Consider the following 22,173-nt stretch of genomic DNA (forward strand, 5'->3'; position numbering starts at 1 on the left):
AGTCTCTGATGATCTCATCTTGACCCCAGACCTAGGCAAAGTGGTTGGCACATAATGAGTGCTTAATAAATATCATGAAGTCGTCCAAAGCATCTGATGAGGTCTAGGGACCGTTTTCATCTCTGTGGTTTTTCTCATGGCTAGCTCTCCATGGGATTCTGAGTGTGTGTTGCACTGGAACCAGAAAGGCCATTGAGGTTTCCGGCTGAACCATTTGCTTAATGAAGTTAGGAATGAAACCTCTCACCGGCAGCCGACATTCAGAACTTATTCTTTGGAGTGAGCTTTTTCATGGGTGTTCTTGTTCCTGGTGCAATTGTATGCGCTATGAAGATTTATAAAACAAGGCGGGTTGATACTGGATCAAAAGAGTGACAGGGTGAAAGAAAGAGGAGATACTGCAAAAATCCCCAACGATGTGGAATGACAAAGCTGTCCTTGCATTTAGTAGATTCTTTCAGTCCCTGAACTACAGTGAAATTTGAGGAAAGTTGAAGTCCATTTGTGATCTTACCATATTCAAATAACCACTTTTAGTTTGGAAAAAAGGTACAAATAACTGCATCTTGAAGGTGACTGTGATTTTGGTAGGACTGAAAGAACCATACTGTATTTGCTTTGGTCCCTGCTTTTTATGGAATTAGAAGGGATTTCTCAAGTGTCTGAGAGAAGGCAAGAAATGAAAAGTGAGTGATTCAACAGTTTAATATTGAACTTACATTCTCCTCAGGACTTTGGGGAGCTGGAACCTCTTTAATGGACTGAAGGGAGGGTAAAAACAAAAATGTGAGCACTTAATGTACAAGAAAGCTTCTGTGTAAAGACTAAAAAGCGTTTAAAAGACAAACCCAACTGTAGCTAATAGAAAAGTCATAAGTAGTGTACATCTATGGCTAGCTTCTGTCAAATTATCAGATCAAAACAGATCTTCACTTGAAACAACAGGATATTTGAGACCAACATGTAGAATAATTCTGTCCTCATCCAATACAGACCTAACCTGCCAATGCTTCTCTGTTTGGATCTCTTCTGGCTCATGGGGGTGCTCATCTCTATAAATGATAACTAGAATAATCACCCCGCTTCAAAATATGAAATGACAACTAAATTCCCCTAATTTCTTGCCTTCAAAAGAGTTTTTGCTTTTAGTTTCCAAATACTTCTCCCTTTCCCTGTGGTAGTGCATCTTCATTTTAACTGATTTTCACTGTATTAGTTTCCTGTGTCTGAGAAAGTGAGTTAGTCCCTGTTCAGTAAAGGAAACTATAACTCTGGTTACAGCAGTGGAGGAGAAAGGTTATGGTGGTTGAAACCCGAATATCCATTTAGTTTCTCGTGATCTTTTCATCTCCCTTCTGTTCTCAATAGTACCAAGCGGGCCACCAATGGGGGTGTGTTTTTTCATGCTAACTGTAAGATACGATCTCAATGAAATCATTATTTACTGGGGGATTGGGTTACTGAATTAGACTCTCATCAGGGTCCACAGTGCTTCCTAGCCATTACAACTGCAGCAAGTAATCCATCAGTTGCATTTATTGAGCACCTACTGTGTGTAGAGCACTGTAGTAAGTGCTTGTCAGAGTATAATTGAATTGATATCCATGCTTCCTATCCTCAAATATCTTACAACGTCTTCAGCTAGAAAGTGTTTAATGCCAATAGCTAACAAAGGGTTGCTTCTGCCTTTGTCATCAATGATGATGATGCTCATTGATGGTATCTATTGATAGCTTACTGTGTCCAGAGCACTGTACTAAACTCTTGGGAGAGTGCGATAGATTAGAGTTGGTAGACACACTCCTTGCCCATAACTAGCGTACAGTCTAGAGATCATGATCCATTTCCTCAAGTTTCAGGTTTGGGAAGAAGAGCTATCTGTCATTTTGACCATGTTGCACCATTGCTAAACCAGCAGCTTCTAGTTGTCTTTCAGAGTTCTTTCATCCAATTGTATTTATTGAGAGCTTACTGTGTGCAGAGCACTGGGCTGAGCACTTGAGAGAGTCCAATGTAGCAATAAACAGACACATCCCCTACCTAAAACGAGCTTACAGGTTAGAGGATTCCAACTTAGTCTACTTTTCCTAGTTACCCTCATTTCCCTCCACCACATACTTTGTAACTTTGGGCAAGTTACTTAACTTCTTGATGCCTCAGTTTCCTCATCTGTAAAAGAGGGATTAAATCCCTGGTCTCTCTCCCCCTTAGACTATGAGCCCCATGTGGGACAGCGATGATAACTGATCTGTTTATATTATATCAGTGCTTGGCACATATAAGGTGTGTAATGTATTATTTTCAGTATAATTCCAAAAAAGAACCTTTATCCTCAATCCTCTGTCTATTATCTCTGAGGACTTTTCCAAGCTTCTCTGAATGTGGGGAAAACCTCTCTAATACTGTCCTCTATGTTTCATTCTTCTCTTTTAAATGGCTTTTCAAGGCCCATGGCCTCTAGGATAATATTTTAATGATTAATCCTGACAAGATCCAAGATTCCTTCAGCCTTCTAACATCATTGTTCTATTTTTTATGCTATATTTAAAGTGTTTACTATGTGCCAGGCCCTGTACTGAGCACTGGGATAAATACAAGATAATCAGGTTGGGCACAGTCCATGTCCCACATGGGGCTCACAACTTAATCGCCATTTTACACACAAGGTGTCTGAGGCACAGAAAAATAAAATGACTTGCCCATAGTGACACAGCAGACCAGTGGTGGAGCCGAGATTAGAATCCAGGTCCTTCTGACTCCCAGGCCCATGATTTATCTATTAGACCAATTAACATTACTATAGATCTCCTTATGGGCAAGGACTCTATTTACCTGTTAGCATGCATCTCAGTGCTTGCCACAGCTTTTTGCAGCTTGCAATATGAAACTCCCAAAATGCCAAGGGCCTTTAGCCTGTTTTATTTTTACCCACTCTTGCTTCTTTCAATAATTCTTAGGAATGGCAAAGACATGCAGGTTTTTGATAGTTTCAATATGGCTGTTCTTTAGGATAAATTTATATTTTTCTATTTTAAATCAAGCAACTAGGAAACAAAATTTTTTCACCACTTGCCTAGCCATTATTCTGAAGCCCTATTAAAATCATATCTCCTCCAGGAGGCCTTCTCTTACTAATCTCCCACCCTTTTCTTCTCCTTTCTGTATCACCTATGCACATGATTCTTTTCCCCATAAACATTGATACTCCTCCAACTGTCTCCCCACACACCGCTGGGTTACTTCTCCCTACATATAATTTTTTCTAGTGTTTATTTCCCCTGCTAGATTGAAAGCTCCTTGAGGACAGGGATCATGTCTATCGACTCTATTGTATTGCCTTCTCCTAAGGACTTAGTAAAATGCTTTGTACGAAGTATATGCACAACAAATATTATTGATTGGTTGATTTTTCTCAAGGGAAATTGGGGTGAAGAATCTCTTTCTTCCTCCATCTCCATTTCCCTCTCCTTCTCCCTTTTATATAGTTGTGGAAGTCTCATATTAATGCCTCAGTTCAGAAATAGTCGAGGATGTAGGGAAGTTATATGGCAGTAATGTAATACTAAGTTTACTGGTAAATTCACATTATAGTCCGTGCTCCTCCACTGAAGCTGCATGTAGGTGCACATCTGTTTCTTCCACATCATATTCCATCCAGAAAAATACACATTGTTAGAAAAAGATCCTTACTTCCATAACACCATTCAAGGCAAACACACAGTAAAAGGACAAACTGTTAAAGAAGTGTGCACCCAGTGGAAATTGAGAGTATGCAGAAAGAACTCGGAGGAATTGACTTAATGGGTGACTTCAAGTATAGTTTTAACTTCTTGTATTTCTTTGAAGCTTTCTCACATCCCTAGAATTCACTTCTGGAAGATTAGGACTGTGTTGTATATTTGATTTTTTGGCACTTAATACATTGGTCCCCAAAGCTAAGCAAAATCAAAAGTTACTGTCCTGTCCTCAAACAACTTTCTCTTCAAGAGTTTTCCTTCCAAGAAACAAAAAACTCAGACAAAGATGAAGCAAAAACTGAAAACAACATCCAGTATTTCATGCCTTGAATAGTAGCAGTTCAGCATCAACAGAGGAAACTTTGTAGGCCAGAGTGATGTCTTTGTTCTTCTGAGTTGAGGTTAGAGCCAGGATGCTGGCAGCACAGATAGAATTAAACAATTCAAAGAAAGAAAGAAAAGACTGCTGCAGTAGTAGCTTAAATATAGAGGAAAGTGCATGGGCGCACGCACACACACATAAAAAACCCAAAACAAAACAAAAAGTAAAAACACCCTTCCATGTTTAAGCCACACTCTTCAGCCTCAGGATTATTGGGGTTTATTTGGGTCACTGAAATTTCCAGTGAAAGATAAACATCAGTATATCCACCTTTCTAGCAAAAAAAAAGTGATAGATCTGACAAAGAAATGAATAAGGAACATTAGGTTCATTAACTCAGAATAATTTTTAAAAATATCCAAGTACTCAGTCCCCACTCAACCATCTGAACAGACTCAGATGGCACAAAGCACAAGCACACTGCCACAATAACTCAATAACTTGGAGAAATATAATTTTTTCTTTAATTTGATTTCAACTCCTCACCAAGTATGCTAAGAAGTGAAATCAGCTTCTTCAAAGACAAAGCGTTTAAATTGGATCTACTTATGTAGCCAGGAACAAAATCATTTTATCGAAACAATGGCCATAACATCAGAAAGCTAAATTTCACTATTTGTCCAACATAGGAAAAGAAAATGTTTTCTATTTGAGAAATAATCTTGACAATTATGAAAATGAGTTAGAAAGCCAATATTTAATTAGTCTTTAAATATCAGGACTTTCCATATTTTTCCCTTCTTGGGGTTTCTAAATCTAATTTCCTCCTGTTGTAAGGAAAAGGCAACTTGCACAAACCTTCACCCAGATTATTTCTGATAAGGTTTATAATGTTGTTTTCTTTTTCACTTTTTGCTCTTTCTGCTCATTTGAAAGGGTCAGAGACTAAATTTTACTAGTTTTTACATCTGCAGATGAAAATCACCTCACATAATTAATATCCTACTCAAGAGATATGTGAGTATCACAGGCTAAGAGAAACACGTCCACTAGAGCACTTAGCATAGGAGGAGTTTATCATTTACATTATCACCATCGGGCAGGCAGGATTTCAGTGTAACCAGCTTTGGTTCATTTCTATTTTAAGGTTTTCCATTCATGGTCATATGCATGGGATGATACAAGAGAAGATAGAGAGGATGGAGGATTCCAAAGGGTGGGATGCCTTAAGTTCACCAATATTCTAAAGTTTGAAAGGGGAAAAAGGGTCTTGGGGTCGCAGAAAGGCAAGCATTATTCTTCCGAGTCCCTAGGGAGTAATGAAATTAGGCAGATCTTTATTGAAGTCTTCCTGTGTAGATTCAGTTTGAAAAGACTGATTCTATGATGAACCCATAGTGTTTATTTTAGGTGGGACTTGTCAAGCTTGCCAGAATTTGACATCTTTTACTCTCAGTAGTGGGCTGCTCAGGTCCACACCAAGTCAGGAGCTCAGTGGGCCAGGAATTCAGTAGCTACTTGGAAGTGAAGTGGACAAAAGTATTGCAGCTTCTGTTTCTCCATCAATGGTATTTATTGAGTGCTTACTATGTACAGATCATTCAGTTGTATTTATTGAGCATTTACTGTGTGCAGAGCACTGTACGATGCTCTTGGGACAGTACAGTATAACAGTATGTGACAGAATAAGCTTACAGTTTACAGTGAGCTTATAGTCCAGAGCACTGTATTAAAAGCTTGGAAGACTAATAATAATAATAATGGTGGTATTTGTTAAGCGCGTAAAGCACTGTTCTAAGCGCTGGGGGGATACAAGGTGATCAGGTTGTCCCACGTGGGGCTCACAGTTTTTAATCCCCATTTTACAGATGAGGGAACTGAGGCACTGCGAAGTTAAGTGAGTTGCCCAAAGTCACACTATTGGCAAGCGGCGGAGCCGGGATTAGAACCCATGACCTCTGACTCCCAAGCCAGGCTCTTCCCACTGAGCCACGCTGCTTCTCTAAGACTACAATACAACAGAGTTAGCATCCATGTTCCCTGCCTACAATGACCTTACAGTCTAGAAGGGAGCTAGACATTAACATAAATGAGCAATTTGTAGTGTATAATTTAAGGATATGTATATATATATATATATAAATGTGCGGTTGAGGGTGCGGTGAGTTTCAAAGGCTCAAACCTTTCAACTCCTCTTGGGTGGCAAAAGTCACTTTAGTCCCAGAGAGAAGGGCTGGGTTTCCAGGTTCCAGCTTCCTGGCACCTCTCCCGGAACCAATTAATCACTGAATATCCTCGTCGAGGGAAGGGGGTTGGATGTTGTAGGACACCAACCTGCACCAGTAGTTAGCTAAAGCATTTAAGCAAGAAGAATAAAAAATGCAATACGAGGAAGGGGCACACCTCTAAACTGGGACCTTCACAGATGGAAAGAGGTTTAAAGATCCATTCATACTGTATTCATTCCTTTTTTGAGGTTTTGAACAATGCAGTTTGCTGCAGGAGTGCATATTTATCCATCTCAAAGTGTCACTAAATGGCCCAGTAGAAAAGATGACTAAACACACATACATCTTTCTATAACTCTTTTCACTTAAATATTTGCTGATCTGCTTCTGCCATCTGACTCCTTTTTTGACATCCCATGTTTTCTGTACGCACTTTTTTGCCACTTTCAATGAAGCAGCAGTTCTGAACACACACAGTGGATGTGGTTTCCCTAGCAATGGCAATTATGTGAATGCTCAGAATAACTCCACCTCCATTTCCTCTCAGTGCACATACCTGAGAAATCTAGTTCTGAGGAAAAACAAAATCTGACAGTAACGGTTTGAAATCTTCCTTAGGGCTGAAGCATGCCAAGAGTATCTTCGTCTAGTGTGAACTAGATAAAACCCTGATTTTGCAGTACAGAATGACACCTAAACATTCTATAGTAACTGGGAAAATAAACCAAAACAAAAAAAAAAAAATCAAGCAAAATTGTCCCCTCAGCTATTCATTTCATCGCAGTTGCAAGCACTGTACTTTTAGACTCAGGGTTTGTACTGAAAACCAGCAGAAAGCAACTTTTCAAATTGCCGCATTTCTGCTAAAAGAAGCACCACAACCAAATCTCAAGAAACCGAAACCTTCTTTCGTATCTGCTTTTATCTTCCATGAAATGCAGGTTTTAACCTGAGAGAAATCTCCTTCTGCCCTATAGTCAGTCTCTGAAACGTCACTCTAAGTGCAAGTTTAATCCTGTAAGGGAAGACAAGAATGAAAAGCCCAGATTCCCTAGTGTCTCAACCTTACGAACGCGAAGCTAAAATCAGTACCGACCTTTTTCCGAAATAGTTTGCTCAGGGGTGTGGATGTAGGGCCCGCTTTCTCCTTCGCCTGTTCAGGAGATCCTGCTGGGTGCTGCTGGGCTGCAGGGTTAGAGCCTTTAGCGGCCTTGGGGGCCCCCTGGGCTCCTCGAGCTGGAGAGTTGGCTTTGTCTGACGTGGTGATGGCCGAAGAGGCAGGTGGCTTTTCATCAGTCTGTGTACAAAAAAGTCATTCAAAATGAATCTGAGGCTTAAAAGGAGAAAGAGAGGAAACTTGGGGATTCAGGATGAGTACCATCCAAGCAGTTTCCTAAGGCATGGAGGTGAACTTTCAGTGGGTATGACCGCTTCTCCAAAAGTTATTGCCAGGACAGCGTGGTCAAGGAGAAGAGAGGCCCAAAGTTGAGAGTGGAGAGCCCATTTTTGCCCCCTTTCCTGCAAGCGGTCCAGATTACAGGGTCATTTTTCTCATGCTGCTGCTCTGATCAGCTAGACTACAGGCACTTCAGAATAGAGAAAGGGAGACATACCTGGCCTTGTTGGCATTCCCCTCCCTCCCTGGTCTGAGCACAAGTTTAGGGGAAAGAAGTCCCCTTCTTTGGGCTTGCTGGGGACCCTGCTTTTGATTTTGATAGAGTTTTTCACTGAAGACATGGCAGTGGAAACCATTCCAAGCAGTTGTCATGCAGTAACTGAACTGCCCGACCAGGAAACCGAATCAAAAGCGATATGACCAGGGTGAACAAATATATTTATGTCTGTGATTGCTTAGTCTTGTGACTGATTCGGCTGCGGAACTGGCTCCCAAAGCAGCCCCTTAAATGCCTCTTGCTTCGACCTGGATCTTCTAATTGTGGCTCTGCCACTTGCCCGCTATGTGACGTTGGGCAGTCATTTAAGCTTCGCTGTGCCTCAGTTTCCTCACTTGTAAAATAGGGAGTATTTACCTCTTCTCCCTCCCCCTTAGACTGTGAGGCCCTTGCAGGACAGGAACTGTGTCTGATCTGATTGCACCTATCCCAGTGTTTGGAACGTAGTAAGTGCTTAACCAATGATATTATTATTAATATTATTATTAGTGATAATAAAAAATGAACACTTCATTACTTATTATTTTAGAATGGACACACTATTTAAATTACTCCTCTGTTTGAGAAGAGAGTGTTGGTATGGAATTTTAGAATTTTATTGGTTTGGTCGTGAATTTCTAATAAAGCCTCATCCTAGCTAAAAAGTGGGTCCTAGCTGTCATTAACCGTCCAGTATGGTGTCCACAATCCAAAAAGGAGCCGATACTTTGAAAGGGTAATTAGAAAAGGAGGTAATGGTGAAAACAGAACCAGGCACCGAATACAGCAAATATATCAGCCTGAGGCAATCAATCAATTGTACTTGTTGACATTGGTCTTTTCAGTCACTCATGTATTGACGTGGAATTTTCTGTAAGAAGGATTTATATAATACATGTATGCTAATATATATTTTTAAATATCATGGACCTGGATCTACACTAATAAATCCAGATAATTTGTAATAAAATAAATCTAAAGACAGGAAATGGCCTGGCTTTATGTGCAATCTAGGTCTACTCCACAGGAGTTTGTTACAATAATGGTCCTCCTTGTGATAGGATGATAATGATAATATTGTTATTATTAATAATGATGGTATTTCTTAATCACTATGAGCCAAGCACTGAACTAAGTGCTGAGGTACATACAAGATAATCGGTTCCCACATGAGGTTCACAGTCCAAGTAGGAAGGACACTTGACCCCCCCCCCCCATTTTGCAAATGAGAAAACTGAGGCACAGAGAAGTTTAGTGACTTGCCCAAGGTCACACAGCAAGTAAGTGGCCGATCTGGGATTAGAACCCAGGTCCTCTGACTCCTAGGCCAGTGCTCTTTCCAGGAGGCCATACTGCTTCTCATTTATTGCCTGCCTAAAAGGAAAACAGAACCCCAAACTCAATCAGTGTCTTCTAAGGTTAATCCACCTGCATATCTAGTGGAATTAATTTGGCAGCACCCATTTCGAGTGATTATTGAAGCTTGGCAGCTGCTAATTGAGCTTTATTCTGTAACTTTCTGTCTATTGGCCAGCAGTTTGCCTCCTCAGGTTGCTGCCTTAAAGACCTTTTCAATAGCTGGAGGGGACAGTCCCTGAAGAGATAACACCTGACACCTCCTCTCTGAGAAGATCTCTGAAAGAGATCTGCTTACTCTCTCTCTCTCTCACACACACACAAACCCTCTCCTCCCCTCCACCCCATAGCAAACTTCCACCTCAAAGTAAATGTCTGGAGGTTCCCAAGTCCCACTCCCAAAGAACAAAGATGCCATTATGCTCCCTGAAGCTAAGGGACGTTGTGGGCTTTTTTATATATCATATATTTCATCCTAAATAGGAGGTCTTGCAGATGCATGGGTATTATTTGTGTTTGGAGCCACACCACTATATTTTTTTCTATATGCCTTAAATCCAAAGAATAGTTTGTATTTAGTTGTCCAGATATTTGGGGTGAGTGTATTTCCCTCCACATTTTTTTACCACGATATTTGTTGAATTCTTATTCTGTGTCAAGCACTCACTGTTCTAAGCTCTGTGGTTGATACAGGCTAATCAGGTTTACAGTCTTAATCCCTCTTTAACACATGAGGAAACTGAGGCACAGAGAAGTTAAGTGACGTTCCCAAGATCACACAGCAAACAAGTGACAGAGCTGGAATTTGAACCCTGGTACTCTGATTCCCAGGCCCATCCAGTCTTTTGGGTGAATGTTAAGATTGACTTCAGACACTCTTCAAAAAAAGAGCACTAAAACACTAACTTGGAGGACACGGTAATCAGAAGTTTTGTGACAGTTTTTCAACTTTACACCAATGACTAGTTTTCTTTCTCTTATTCTAGTCAAGAAATGAGTGTTGAACAAAAAAACCTCTCATGTACTCCATTTTGATAGCCTGTCTGGATATCCTTCTTGAGTGTGTAGAGTTACATCTCTTTGACCCAACATCGCTGTTCACACCTGGACAGAAGGCCAGAGAGACATTTAAGCACTCAGAGAAAGACAGCATGTTGCCCTCTTTTATTTGAGCTGACCTCCTTTAGGTTTCCAATTTATATCCCTCCACAAGCCCTGAGCTTCAGGGGTGGTGGTTGGCATTATTCCAGTGAAACTCTCATAGAGAAAAGCTGACAGAAGAAAGATGAATTGAATATTTGTGTGCGGACCACTGCAGAAATCCAGAAACGCCCATCCGAAGATGCTGCAAAATACAGGGTGGTTTTTTTTCACCTGAATGTGAACACATTTGTCTTCAGTTACTGCTGCAGAGATGGTGTTTCCTGTTTTTAAGTGCATTGAGCAACAGCAACTGCTTTTAGCTATCTAGGCACCAAGGGAGAGACGAAGGACTAAGATATTGCTGTGAATCTTGGTTTGGGTAGGGAGGGGTTTGAAAATGTGAGGATACATTTCTAACCCAATTTTAAATTCACAGCCTTGCATTTCAATAGAGAAAAAAAGGAAAAAAACAACAAGAGCATTCTGTTGCTGGCAAGAAGAAAATGTGGTGGCTGAAGATTTTCCTGCCTTTTGAACCTAACAACCAATCTTTTGCTATCTTACTTCTTTGGCCTCGAAAGGATTTATGCAATTAGAGAGGCATAGCCAGGGAGAGGAATGGATACGGTAAAGATCGTTGAAAGGCCCCCAGAATAACAGAGAAAATGGTGCTAGCTGTTAAGAACTGGCAGTTTTCAAAGTTCACAGTGGCTTGTGATGTTAACTGAGCTTTGCCAAAAGAATGCAACCTTTGACTGTTTCTGAAGGCACACATGTATCATGTGACGGGGGAGGCTGCAGGGGGAAGCAGCTCACTTGTTTGTTCACTACGGGAGTACATTGAGTCCTACAGTAGGATTTCAAAGAAACAACAGGATTAAGCACAATCTGTCCTCTCCTGCGCAATTTTGAAAATGATTCTTCAGTGTAGTAGATTGGACTGCTGCACTCTGCTTTGCTGGAGATCCCAGTACACGTTAGAGCTTTTCACAATATAAAACAGAACTAGAAATTCTCCTCCAGGCTCCTCTGGCACACTGGGAAGAGAGAAACTACAAATAGGATATTGTTCGCATAGAGTACTCCTCTACCTGAAATTTCATAGGAAAAGGGGAGACATTTTGTACCTGAAATTCATTTTACGCGACTCTCTTGCTGGAAAGGAGGCTATGTTGGGCCACATTTGAGAAAATAGATGCATCTTTTGTTGTGTCCCATTTTAGCAGTAGATGCATTTTCAATTGTCAGCAGGGGAAATCATCCCCTCTGTCCTGTGGTTTCGAGCACAGTGCAGCATCCAAAGGAGTTAACTAGATAAATGCCATTTCTGTTTCATCATCAGTGATTTCCTCACATGCCCCCCACACCAAGTACTAGTACTGTTAATACCACCTGTTTCCATTAATGACCTTTCTTCTTATTTTCACATTTTGGGGGATGTTAAAGTGTAAACATTATTCAGGGACTGAAAAAGACAATGAATTAATGATAGCCGTAGATTCCCTTTAGGGTTCTTCCAAGTCATCCCATTACATCTTTAGGTGCATAAGATGAAGAATGGGCATCATTGGAGACAAGTAAGAAACGTGAATGTAGACTTTGTAAATCAAAAATATTGATGGCTAGTGGTTTTTCGTAAGCTGCATTTTCTTTGTAGAACATTAAAGTAATGAATGCAAACTGACACATCAGAAGTGAAGCCAACATGAGAACCACATGATTACCAAGAATAAGTAAACTCAGGGCTCACTCATTCTGGTAGGTGACAAAGAGACACAGTGCTGTTTTCATCTACTGCCTCAATAGAGAAAAATCATTTTGCTTGAATTTTTACAGCCAGATACCAAAGATATATTTTTCTTGTAAGTCAACTGTCGGCTGAAGAGCGCAAAGCATGGGCTTATAAATCTTTACTACAAATATAAGATAGGTAACTGGAATTAATATTACTATTTTATGGAAGGGGAAAATGAGATGCGTGAAAGTTAAGTGACTTGCACAAGGTCACACAGCAAATCAGAAGTGAATCTTGAATGAGGACCTGGGTTTTCCTCGCCTTAGGGTTTACGCTTCTTTCTTCTAGATAAACTACAAAGTAGGGCTTAATGAAGATTTTAAATCTGCCTGTTTAAATCTTTCAGGTGCCCCCCCCCCCCCAATTTTACTCTGTGTTTTGCCACGGTCTTTGGGAGATCTAGGCTTGGAGAGCAGGGTAAGGAAGAAAGTCCTAGGCAAGTACAACAGCTATGATAAGCCTGTATAGGTATATAGGTACATAGAACCACACCTGCGTGGAAAAGTTTTGCAACCATAAGTTCTTACAGCCCATAGGAGCCAGGCATAGCCACGCAACCCATAAGGTAGATTGGATCCGGTTACCGAGTGCATTTGGGTCCAAAAGTGGGCCGCACTCATGGAGCCTGGATTCCATGTGAGTCGAGTTGGACCGGCACCCAAATTTGGGATGTGCCGTGTTCTGTTGGGGAGAATACAGAACAGGAACCAAGCAGCTCCAAAAGTCCCCCTTCATCTGCCTCATAAATGTACACTTGAGGAGCATGGAATTACTCTTCTAGCATATGCGATGTGAATATTTTATACACTACCCAATTATTGAAATGCAGATTATTGTTAACTCTTCTGTTCTTTATGCTTGATCATGCAACTCTGCAGAAAAGGACTTTTTGTAACCACCACCACAGATTTTTCCAGAATTTAGCGGCTTTTCCTCCTACAGTTCAGTGTTAAGGCTAGTACCCTGGGGACAATTAGAAAGCCTTAAAAAACTGATCCCCTCGCTGCAATGTTTCCTTTTAAAAACAAATCAAGAAAATAAGGGATTTGCTCCTCTTCGTGGGGCATTAAGAAATTATTTTTCATAAAAATTTAATTCATCATTTTCTTCACATTCAGTTTTAAAAGGAAGCTTAGCATCCTAAATGCTCTGATTCAAATGCAGAGTTTGATTCCCTGGCTGGTACAGATGGAAATGTAAATTAAAATGCAAAACAAACCTCTGAATTTTCATGAACAATTTGGGCCTAGAATTAGTGGCTGGAACAATTTATTCTCAAATCAGGTGACACTGTTGAATAACTAAGTTGATGATCCTGAGTACCCAAAACATCTGCTTGCAAAAATTGATCACTGTAATCCTGTACTGCTAGCATTCCCTGCTCTCTAAATGTGAAACAGTCACTATTCCAGATTCAGTGAGCTATCTGAAGAGTCGTAACCGTATAGTGCTTAATACAGTGCTTGGCACATAGTAAGCACTCCAAAAATACCACTGATTGATTGTATAAGGCTAATCATAATTCATTGTTTTCTTTTGGGGATGAATTCAATTAGTATTAGGGAAGATTAGAATATATATATATATACATATATACATACACATGCATATGTGTGTGTTTATATGTGTATACATACACACATACACATTCAAAGAGTGTTGGTAAAATGTGAAAGTGGTTAGAGGGATATTTCAGAACCCTGTCCTCACAGATGGAAAAGATATATTAATGGAAACAAATGCACCGGGACTGGTTTGATGCTCTTCATAAATGAGGTGGTTCAGATCTTTAACAGTCTCATCCACTTCCTGTGCCGAATGCCTTTTGGTTTTTAATCCACAAATTGCTAGAATAGGAGCCATCTATGCTGATCAGGGTTCTGATATTTTTTGAGGACAAGATACAGACCTTGTGTCTAAAGAATTTTCTCAGTGCGTGGCCTAGTCTGGGACTGTCTGGATTCTTTTTCTTGGATCCTTTAGTCTGAGCTTCTGCTGCAGCCTTCTGACCAGCTTGTCCTCCTTGAACCTTTTCCGCTTTGGATGCCTTTCATGTAACAGCAGTCACAGCTGAGGCCTTTTTACATAATCCATTTTCTTTTTGCTTGTAAGTACATATCAAGACATTCATACACCTGCCATATGCTGATGATGTGAATGTAATTTCTTCTTCAGTACCAAAAGAGGACCATTTCAAGAGGAAGCCACATTTCAACTGTGTCAGATCAGATTATCTGGATTCTACCCCAGCACTTAGTTCAGTGCTTGGCACATAGAAAACGCTTAATACCACAGTTGTTATTATTATTATCATTATTGCTAATAACAACAAGGAACTCGCAGTCACCCCAGAGGATTTTCCACGTCCACCCATTTTATCTTCTTAAATCCAGCCCTATTTAATACATCATTATTGCCAAAAGGAAACTGGATGCGTGTGGGCATATCAGAGTTCTGAGAAACCGAACCTAGAGAGGGCTATGGTAAGACAGATCGTTAGATATATCCCCAGCTGGCACAGCTGAGAGGATCCTGAAATCTCACTGGCCAGATAGACTGAGTGCTTTACTTGCAAAATGGTCGTTACTGCACTTGCAATTTAGACTACAAAACTGCTTTTAGGGAAGACCCTACCAGATGGTGTCAAGGGATTTTAGGCTAGTAGGAAAGGCAGAACCATTAATTCTATAGTGATTATATATCTGGAAACCCTTTAGGCAATAGGACAGCTCCACCCTTTGCGGAACATCTGTGCTCTTTCTCCATTACATTATGAACTGTGTACACAAGTTAGAGAAGCATAAAAGATCTGGACCAGTTAGCGTAGTACATGTAGATATTCTGGCCTTGTGTTACAGAGCCCTGGATGCACAGTTATATATTTTCATTTATATTTCTCCACATTAGGAGAATGGGACTAGAAAAAAGATGTTCCAAGAATTGACAAATAAATCTCTAGTTTTGTTCAACTTTGCCTCTTCATGACCCTGGAAGTATTGATATGCATAGGAGATGCAAACAAGATTTTCACCTATTGCTGTGCGGGGCTTCCAAAGCAATTGAAATTTATACATTTATAACCCAAGAATAACCCAGAAACTGGTGAGAACACTTAGCAATTCCCCAGAGAGAAAGTTCCCACTATTTTTCATTGAACTTTTCCCCCTGAGTGTTTTCCTTGAGGAAATCTGCAGTTTCAGTGGGGGTGGGGGGAAGGGACGGGAGGGGGAGGAAGAGAGATAATTGTCTCCAATCTCGTTGTTCCAAATATTAAAGATTTCCAGAGGTTTTTCGGTTTCTTCTAGCTGTACCGTAGGCACATCTCACACCCACTTTTGTTAACATTTTGCATCTTTCATCTAGGGAAGCTATTTAATTTCGTTTAGCACCTTCTCTCCAAATGCAGGTTTAATTTTCATTAAAATGCTAATGAGCATATTGTGGAACACTGAAAAGTTCAGGGGCTTCATTCTACTCTAAGAGGAGTTTCATTGTCTTCAAGCTTTCTGCTTACAATTTCCTCTGGGTGCCTTTATAAATTTACACAATTGCTGATATAAATGTCAATATATTTCCATTTCTTTTTTAGCTGCTATTTCTCCACAAAGGAAATTAATTGGGAAATCCTTATCAAAGAGATTTTACACTAAGTTATAATCTTGCTTTAAAAACTTTTGGTATCTGAGGGTACCACCAAAATGGATTAAAAGGTGAAATGGGAAAATATTTTAATAGCTGTCAAGCTAACTAGAGCATTATGCAGTGATACAGCTAAAATGTGGGGGAAAAAAAGAAGCTATTCATTACCCCATCAACCAAAAAGCCACCTACCTTGTCTTCTGATTCATTTTTTGTTTCAGCCTTGTTAGGTGAAACCTTAAATATTTGGGAACACAAAATAAGTAATTGTTATTCAGAACTGTCTGGTTCAAAGTGAAGAATCAAGAATCACAGACGATACCCATAAACCAGAGAACACCCAAGGGATAATGGAAAATAGTCCAGACATACACATGGTCACATATGCGAAATAAAACAATTCTTCAGCCTCCAACAGAGGCTTACATAGAGAAAATCCTTCTTTCCCTCCCAGGCATATACAGTTTTTATTCAAGTCCAAAAAAGTGCTTGTTTGGAATTTGATTCTTGTGCTGCGCTATTTGCAAAAGTATTTTTCCTTTTGTCTCTTAGTCCTAATTTTTACATCAATTTGAATGCTTGCAATTCCATGGGAAGAACACTGAAAATAAACAAGCTAATCAGGTGGTTTTCAGTGCCTTTGGGAAGAAAAAGACTGAGGTGAATGGATCCACATTTTAAAATGTTTTCAATTAAAGGGTTGACTGAGTTGGACTGTTCAGAACAAGTGGCAGGTTCTGCTGATATGAGGAGGGTGTTGAGTCGTTCAACAAAATCCCTGACTTGCAAACTGAACTGCAAAACAATTTAGGGAAGAGCACCCTCTCAAGCCCCACCCCATAGCAGATATAAATGTATTTTCTCTACAAACATGGCCTTCCTATGAATAAGTGAAATATATTAATTCTCTTATAAAAAGCTAAAGGTGGTTAGTTTTTAGACGATCCCTAGAAACAAAAACCATTCTTAGAAAATTTCCAATTGAGAACTGTTTTTTTTTTTTCCTATTTTCCACCTGAACATTATTGCTGCTAAATCACAGAACTGTCTTTTCCTAATACTGATCTAACTGAATGATAATTCATTGACTAATATTGAAAAGGGGCTTAGTGGATGTAACATACTGTTTAACTACAAAGCTACATGAAAGAAGATTATGACCATTAACAGTTCTTGGGCCTTGAAAAACAATCAATGAAGTAACTTACCAGGGTTTTAAAGAAACTCATGATGGGATTATTATTCTCTGTTGTATCTTCTGTCTTTGGGTTCTCTTCTGCAATTTCAGTTTCCTTAGGATCTTCAAGGACTGAAAAATTGGTGGCCACTGTCTTTTGCAGTTTATCCTTTTTGTTGCTGTCAACTAAATCCTAAAAACAGAGTAGAGTCTTCTCAGTTCCAGTTTGCTTAACGGGCAGTGGAATGGAGAAACGATACTTGCAATTTGCATCATTTTGCCCCTGTAAACCTAATTCCAGCCATATTTCCTCAGCCTACATATATAGAACAATCAAGTGTTTATATGACTGTGTTTCCTACACCTCATCTCCTTAACTAATATATTCAGTATCCACAGTTGGTTGAGAGAAGCTTGTTTGGAGTGACACGGAATAACAAAAGCAATAATTAAAGTTGCAGTTGGCATTCAAAACAGAAACTCTTGAATGTTAAGACTCTCCACCAACTTTGCCTACTAACCCAAAGGTGGACACCCGCCTTCAGAATGGCAGAATACCACAGAGTTGGAAGAGACCTTGAGAGATCATCTAATCTGGCTGGGTGACTGCATCCAGGATCCGAGGTGGTCACCCAGACAAGTACTAACTGGGCCCAGTCCTGCTAAGCGGGGAAGACCCAATGAAGTGGATTCCTCTCTATAGCCCCAGGACCTAATTATATATGCCTATAAAAATCGGCTCCTCTATTTTATCTTCTGCAATTTCCCAACCTACTTTCAATCTCAAGGAAAAGTACTATTGGATATTAACAATTAATTCATTATAGTATTAGTTAAGTGCTTACTCTGTGCTAGGCACTGTACTAAACATTGGGGTGGATACAAGCAAATCAAGTGGGACACAGACCCTGTTCCACATAGGGCTCACAGTCCCAAATCCCCATTTTCCAGATGAGGGAATTGAGACCCAGAGAAGTGAAGTGACTTGCCTCAGGTCACACAGCAGATAAATGGTGGAGCCGGGATTAGAACCCCTGACCTTCTGACTCCCGGGCCTGTGCTCTATCCACTGTGCCAGTCAGCTGCAGTCCCATGTGGGACAGGGACTGTGTCCAACCTGATCATCTTACCCTGGCGCTTAGTAGAGTGCTTGGCATGCAGTATGCATTTAACAGGTACCATTCAATCATTCACTCATATTTATTGAGTGCTTACTGTGCACAGAGCACTGTACTAAGCGCTTGGCAAGTACAATACAGCAATAAAGAGAGAGAATCCCTGCTCACAATAGGTTTACACCATTATTTTCATTATTATTTTTGATATTAAGTTTGATTAGGTTACAAAATATTAAAATGGAGGAAGAGCTACAAGGGTTTCCTGCCTAATCTGGACTTTTTAAAGTTGTGTTGGCAGAGATAGAGGGTAGCCCAGAGAAGTGGCCCAGGGACCCAGGCTGGCTCTTTCCCCCCCCTACATGCCACCTCCCCAGGTATCAGTCTGTGGGGGGTGGGGGTTCTTGTTCTCCTCCCCCATCTCATCCTGCCCCCACTACCAAACCCCCATGCTGTACTTTGGTGCTGCCCTTGGGAACTGAGGTGGTAGAAAGTAGGGAGCAGAAACAGCTTTGGGCCTCTTGACAAATTAATAATAATAGTAATAATAATAATAATAATGTTGGTACTTGTTAAGTGCTTACTATGTGCAGAGCACTGTTCCAAGTGCTGGGGGAGATACAGGGTCATCAGGGTGTCCTCCGTGGGGCTCACAGTCCTCATCCCCATTTTAGAGATGAGGGAACTGAGGCACAGAGAAGGGAAGTGACTTGCCCACAGTCACACAGCTGACAAGTGGAAGAGCTGGAATTCGAACCCCTGACCTCTGACTCCCAAGTCCGGGCTCTTACCACTGAGCCATGCTGCTTCTCTAGAATTAGACTGTGAGCCTGTCATTGGGCAGGGATGGTCTCTATCTGTTGCCAAATTGTCCATTCCAAGAGCTCTGCACATAGTAAGCGCTCAATAAATACTGTTGAATGAACTGCCTTGGGTTGGGGTGGATACAAGCAAATCGAGTTGGACACAGTCCCTGTCCCATGTGGGACTCACAGTCTCAACCTCCATTTTACAGATGAGGTAACTGAAGCACAGAGATGTGAAGTGACTTGCCCATGGTCACACAGCAGACAAGTGGCGGAGGCATAATTAGAACCCACGACTTTCTGACTCACAGGCCCGTGCTCTATCCCCTAGGCCATGCTGCTTCTCAACATTTCAAATTGAAAATCAAGACTACAGGGAGAGCGGTTTTGTTCGTAATCATTTTAAATTAGGCTTCTGCCTACAGTGAGATTCGAGGAAAATGGTAGAACCACAGGGAAGAGAAAATGTTTCAAGAGCAGGGGGATGAAGGAGGTAGGAAAACTGCTTTTCTCCCTAGGGACAACAAACTAGATTCCGTCCCCTCTCCCCCAACTTGGGAGCAATTAAGAAAGCAAATAAGAGCAGATTAAGAAAAACTAGCCCATTAGCACGTCAGAGCTAAGAGCCCATAAGAAAGAATTAGAACCCATGGGGCAGAAGTTTCAATCAGACGGACTCTTGGGATCAATCAGGAATCAGGCCCAAGGATGCAATCTCGGGGGACTGGGGAAAAAGTTGGTTTTTAGTATTTAAAACAGAGTTGAACTGATCCATATAGACTGGGACTGGACCTCCCCGCCCCCAGTGATTATATTGAAAATGAGACTGAAAACATTCACATCACTAAGAAATACTGTTCTGTTAGGAGTTTTTCTTCAAAAAAATGTGGTGTTTAATGCAGACTTTGACTATAACCATATGGGTAAAGGAACGAGCAAGGAATTGGAACAGTTATCCTGATAGAGAAATTTAGACCAAAACTACACCTAGAAATATGAATTGTTTTAATAGATTGATCTTGATTGACTAGCATATTAATCCATCATTTTATTTTCTCCTATACTTCACTTTGGGTAAAAGAAGTCAGGAAATAGTTAAATGCACGGAGAAAAAGAAATCTTCTGTGTACATAAATTTATGCCAGCAAATTCATTCAATCGTATTTATTGGGCACTTACTGGGTGCAGAGCACTGTACTAGGCACTTGGATCGTACAATTCGGCAACAGATAGAGACGATCCCTGCCCAACAGCGGGTTCACGGTCTAAAATCATCTGGATCAACCAAATGGTATTTATCGAGTGCTTACTGTATGTTGAATACTGCATTACGCACTTGGAAGAGTACGGTTTGATTGATAGACTCACTCCCTGGCATCGGTCAATTTACGGTATAATGGGGAAATTATAATTGAAATACTATAAATACAAAATATAATCATGTAATTGGATAATTGAGATCTAAAGTACATACTCAGTGGGTTGCTGATTGAAAAACCAGTGGCAACCGCCCCGCCACAAGAATGCAAATGCTGGATTCTAGGTATTTGAAGAAAAAAGTCTTCCTGAAATATTTGGATAATTTAAATCAAAGGTGACTATTTGGGAGCTAGAAGCAGATTTTTTATTCAGACACTACCTCTAACAATAATAATAGTATTTGTTAAGCATTTACTATGTTCCGGGCACTGTACTAAATCCCGGGGTAGATATAAGCAAATTGTTTTAGATACAGTCCCACCTGGGGCTGACATTCTCAGTCCCCATGGTACAGATGAGGTAATTGAGGTACAGAAAAGTGAAGTGACTTGCCCAGGTTTACACAGCAGACAAGTGGCAGCTGTGAGAAGCAGCGTGTCTCAGTGGAAAGAGCCGGGGCTTAGCAGTCAGAGGTCATGGATTCAAATCCTGGCTCCACCACCTGTCAGCCGTGTGACTTTGGGCAAGTCACTTCACTTCTCGGGCCCTCAGTGACCTCATCTGTAAAATGGGGATGAAGACTGTGAGCCTCAGGTGGGACAACCTGACTACCTTGTATCTATCCCAGCTCTTAGAACAGTCTCGGCACATAGTAAGCACTTAACAAATACTGACATCATTAAGTGGCAGAGCTGGGATTAGAACTCATGACTTTCTGACTCCCAAAGTGTTCTATCCACTAGGGAAAGCTGCATCTCAATAGGGTCGCTTTACTGAAAAAGTGTGTGATGGCTACCTCTCCACCTGGACTGGCGACAGTTATGACAGCTAAATTGGTAGTTTGTTATGGCTTTTGTAACATGCTTTCTATATGAGAAATGCTGGAGGTAAATATCAGATAAATAAACACAGTCGCTGTCCCACGGGGGACTCATAATCTACGTTGGGGAAGACAGACATGTGGAAGAGAACAGGGCATAGAACAGTCCTTAAGGTATAGTAAGTGTTTAACAAACACCATTTTTATTTAAAAAAAAGAGAAAGAAACTCTAGATATTGGATGTGAGGGGAAAGCTGTGATCTGTAAAATGGGGATTAAAACTGTGAGCCTCACGTGGGACCACCTGATTACCTTGTATCTGCCCCAGCGCTTAGAACAGTGCACAGTAAGCACTTAACAAATACCAACATTATTATTATTATTATCCTACATGCCCAAGGTCTGGGAAACTCATATAACCCCTATCACATTGTCCTTTCATAGCTACAGACTCATAACCAGTCTAAATTCAAGAACAAAATGTCTGTAACAGGCCAGCTGTAAGGCAGCTTGAAAAACTGAAAAAATAACGTGAATGGATAATGCTTGCAGCTTTCCCAGGGAAGGCACTTTCTATCCAAAGCAGTGATCTACATCAGGAGGATAGATCTGAGGAGGGTAATCATAATACTCTTTCAACAATGATCATTTTGCACCACTGCCAAAGACAAAAGAATGGACTAGTCTTAGCTTCTTATAGAAGGCGGTTTAACCTAGTTCCCTTGGAGAACGCTAGGCCGGAGCTGTGGTCACACAGACACACACTTTCCTTTTGTGTGCCACCCAACTGGCATCGATAAATAAATTCTGAGAGCTGATGGATCTTGGGACTGGGTTTCCCTCCCCACTCCCAGGCCTCTTGGACTTAGGCACTATCATCGCCTCACTTAGACCAATTCTGGCTGAAGAGACAGGATTGAACAATGATGGCCAAATCTGGTTGTGATCACGTTAGAACTTAGTA

The 22,173-nt window shown here is 40.7% G+C and overlaps 1 protein-coding gene across 1 annotated transcript in view; it reads right to left on the reverse strand.

Moving 5' to 3' along the window:
- BCAS1 (brain enriched myelin associated protein 1) overlaps positions 1 to 22,173 on the reverse strand; it is a 61,758-nt gene that overhangs the window by 25,805 nt on the left and 13,780 nt on the right. The window contains exons 2-6 of the mRNA XM_029070646.2: positions 17,081 to 17,242; positions 16,065 to 16,109; positions 14,143 to 14,280; positions 7,384 to 7,584; positions 720 to 761 (exon numbers count right to left, since the gene is read on the reverse strand). Of these exons, the coding sequence (XP_028926479.2) occupies positions 720 to 761; positions 7,384 to 7,584; positions 14,143 to 14,280; positions 16,065 to 16,109; positions 17,081 to 17,242 (588 nt within the window). The remainder of the gene's footprint in view (positions 1 to 719; positions 762 to 7,383; positions 7,585 to 14,142; positions 14,281 to 16,064; positions 16,110 to 17,080; positions 17,243 to 22,173) is intronic.

This window comes from Ornithorhynchus anatinus, chromosome 8 (assembly GCF_004115215.2).
Source record: "Ornithorhynchus anatinus isolate Pmale09 chromosome 8, mOrnAna1.pri.v4, whole genome shotgun sequence".
In the NCBI taxonomy this organism is placed as follows: domain Eukaryota; kingdom Metazoa; phylum Chordata; class Mammalia; order Monotremata; family Ornithorhynchidae; genus Ornithorhynchus; species Ornithorhynchus anatinus.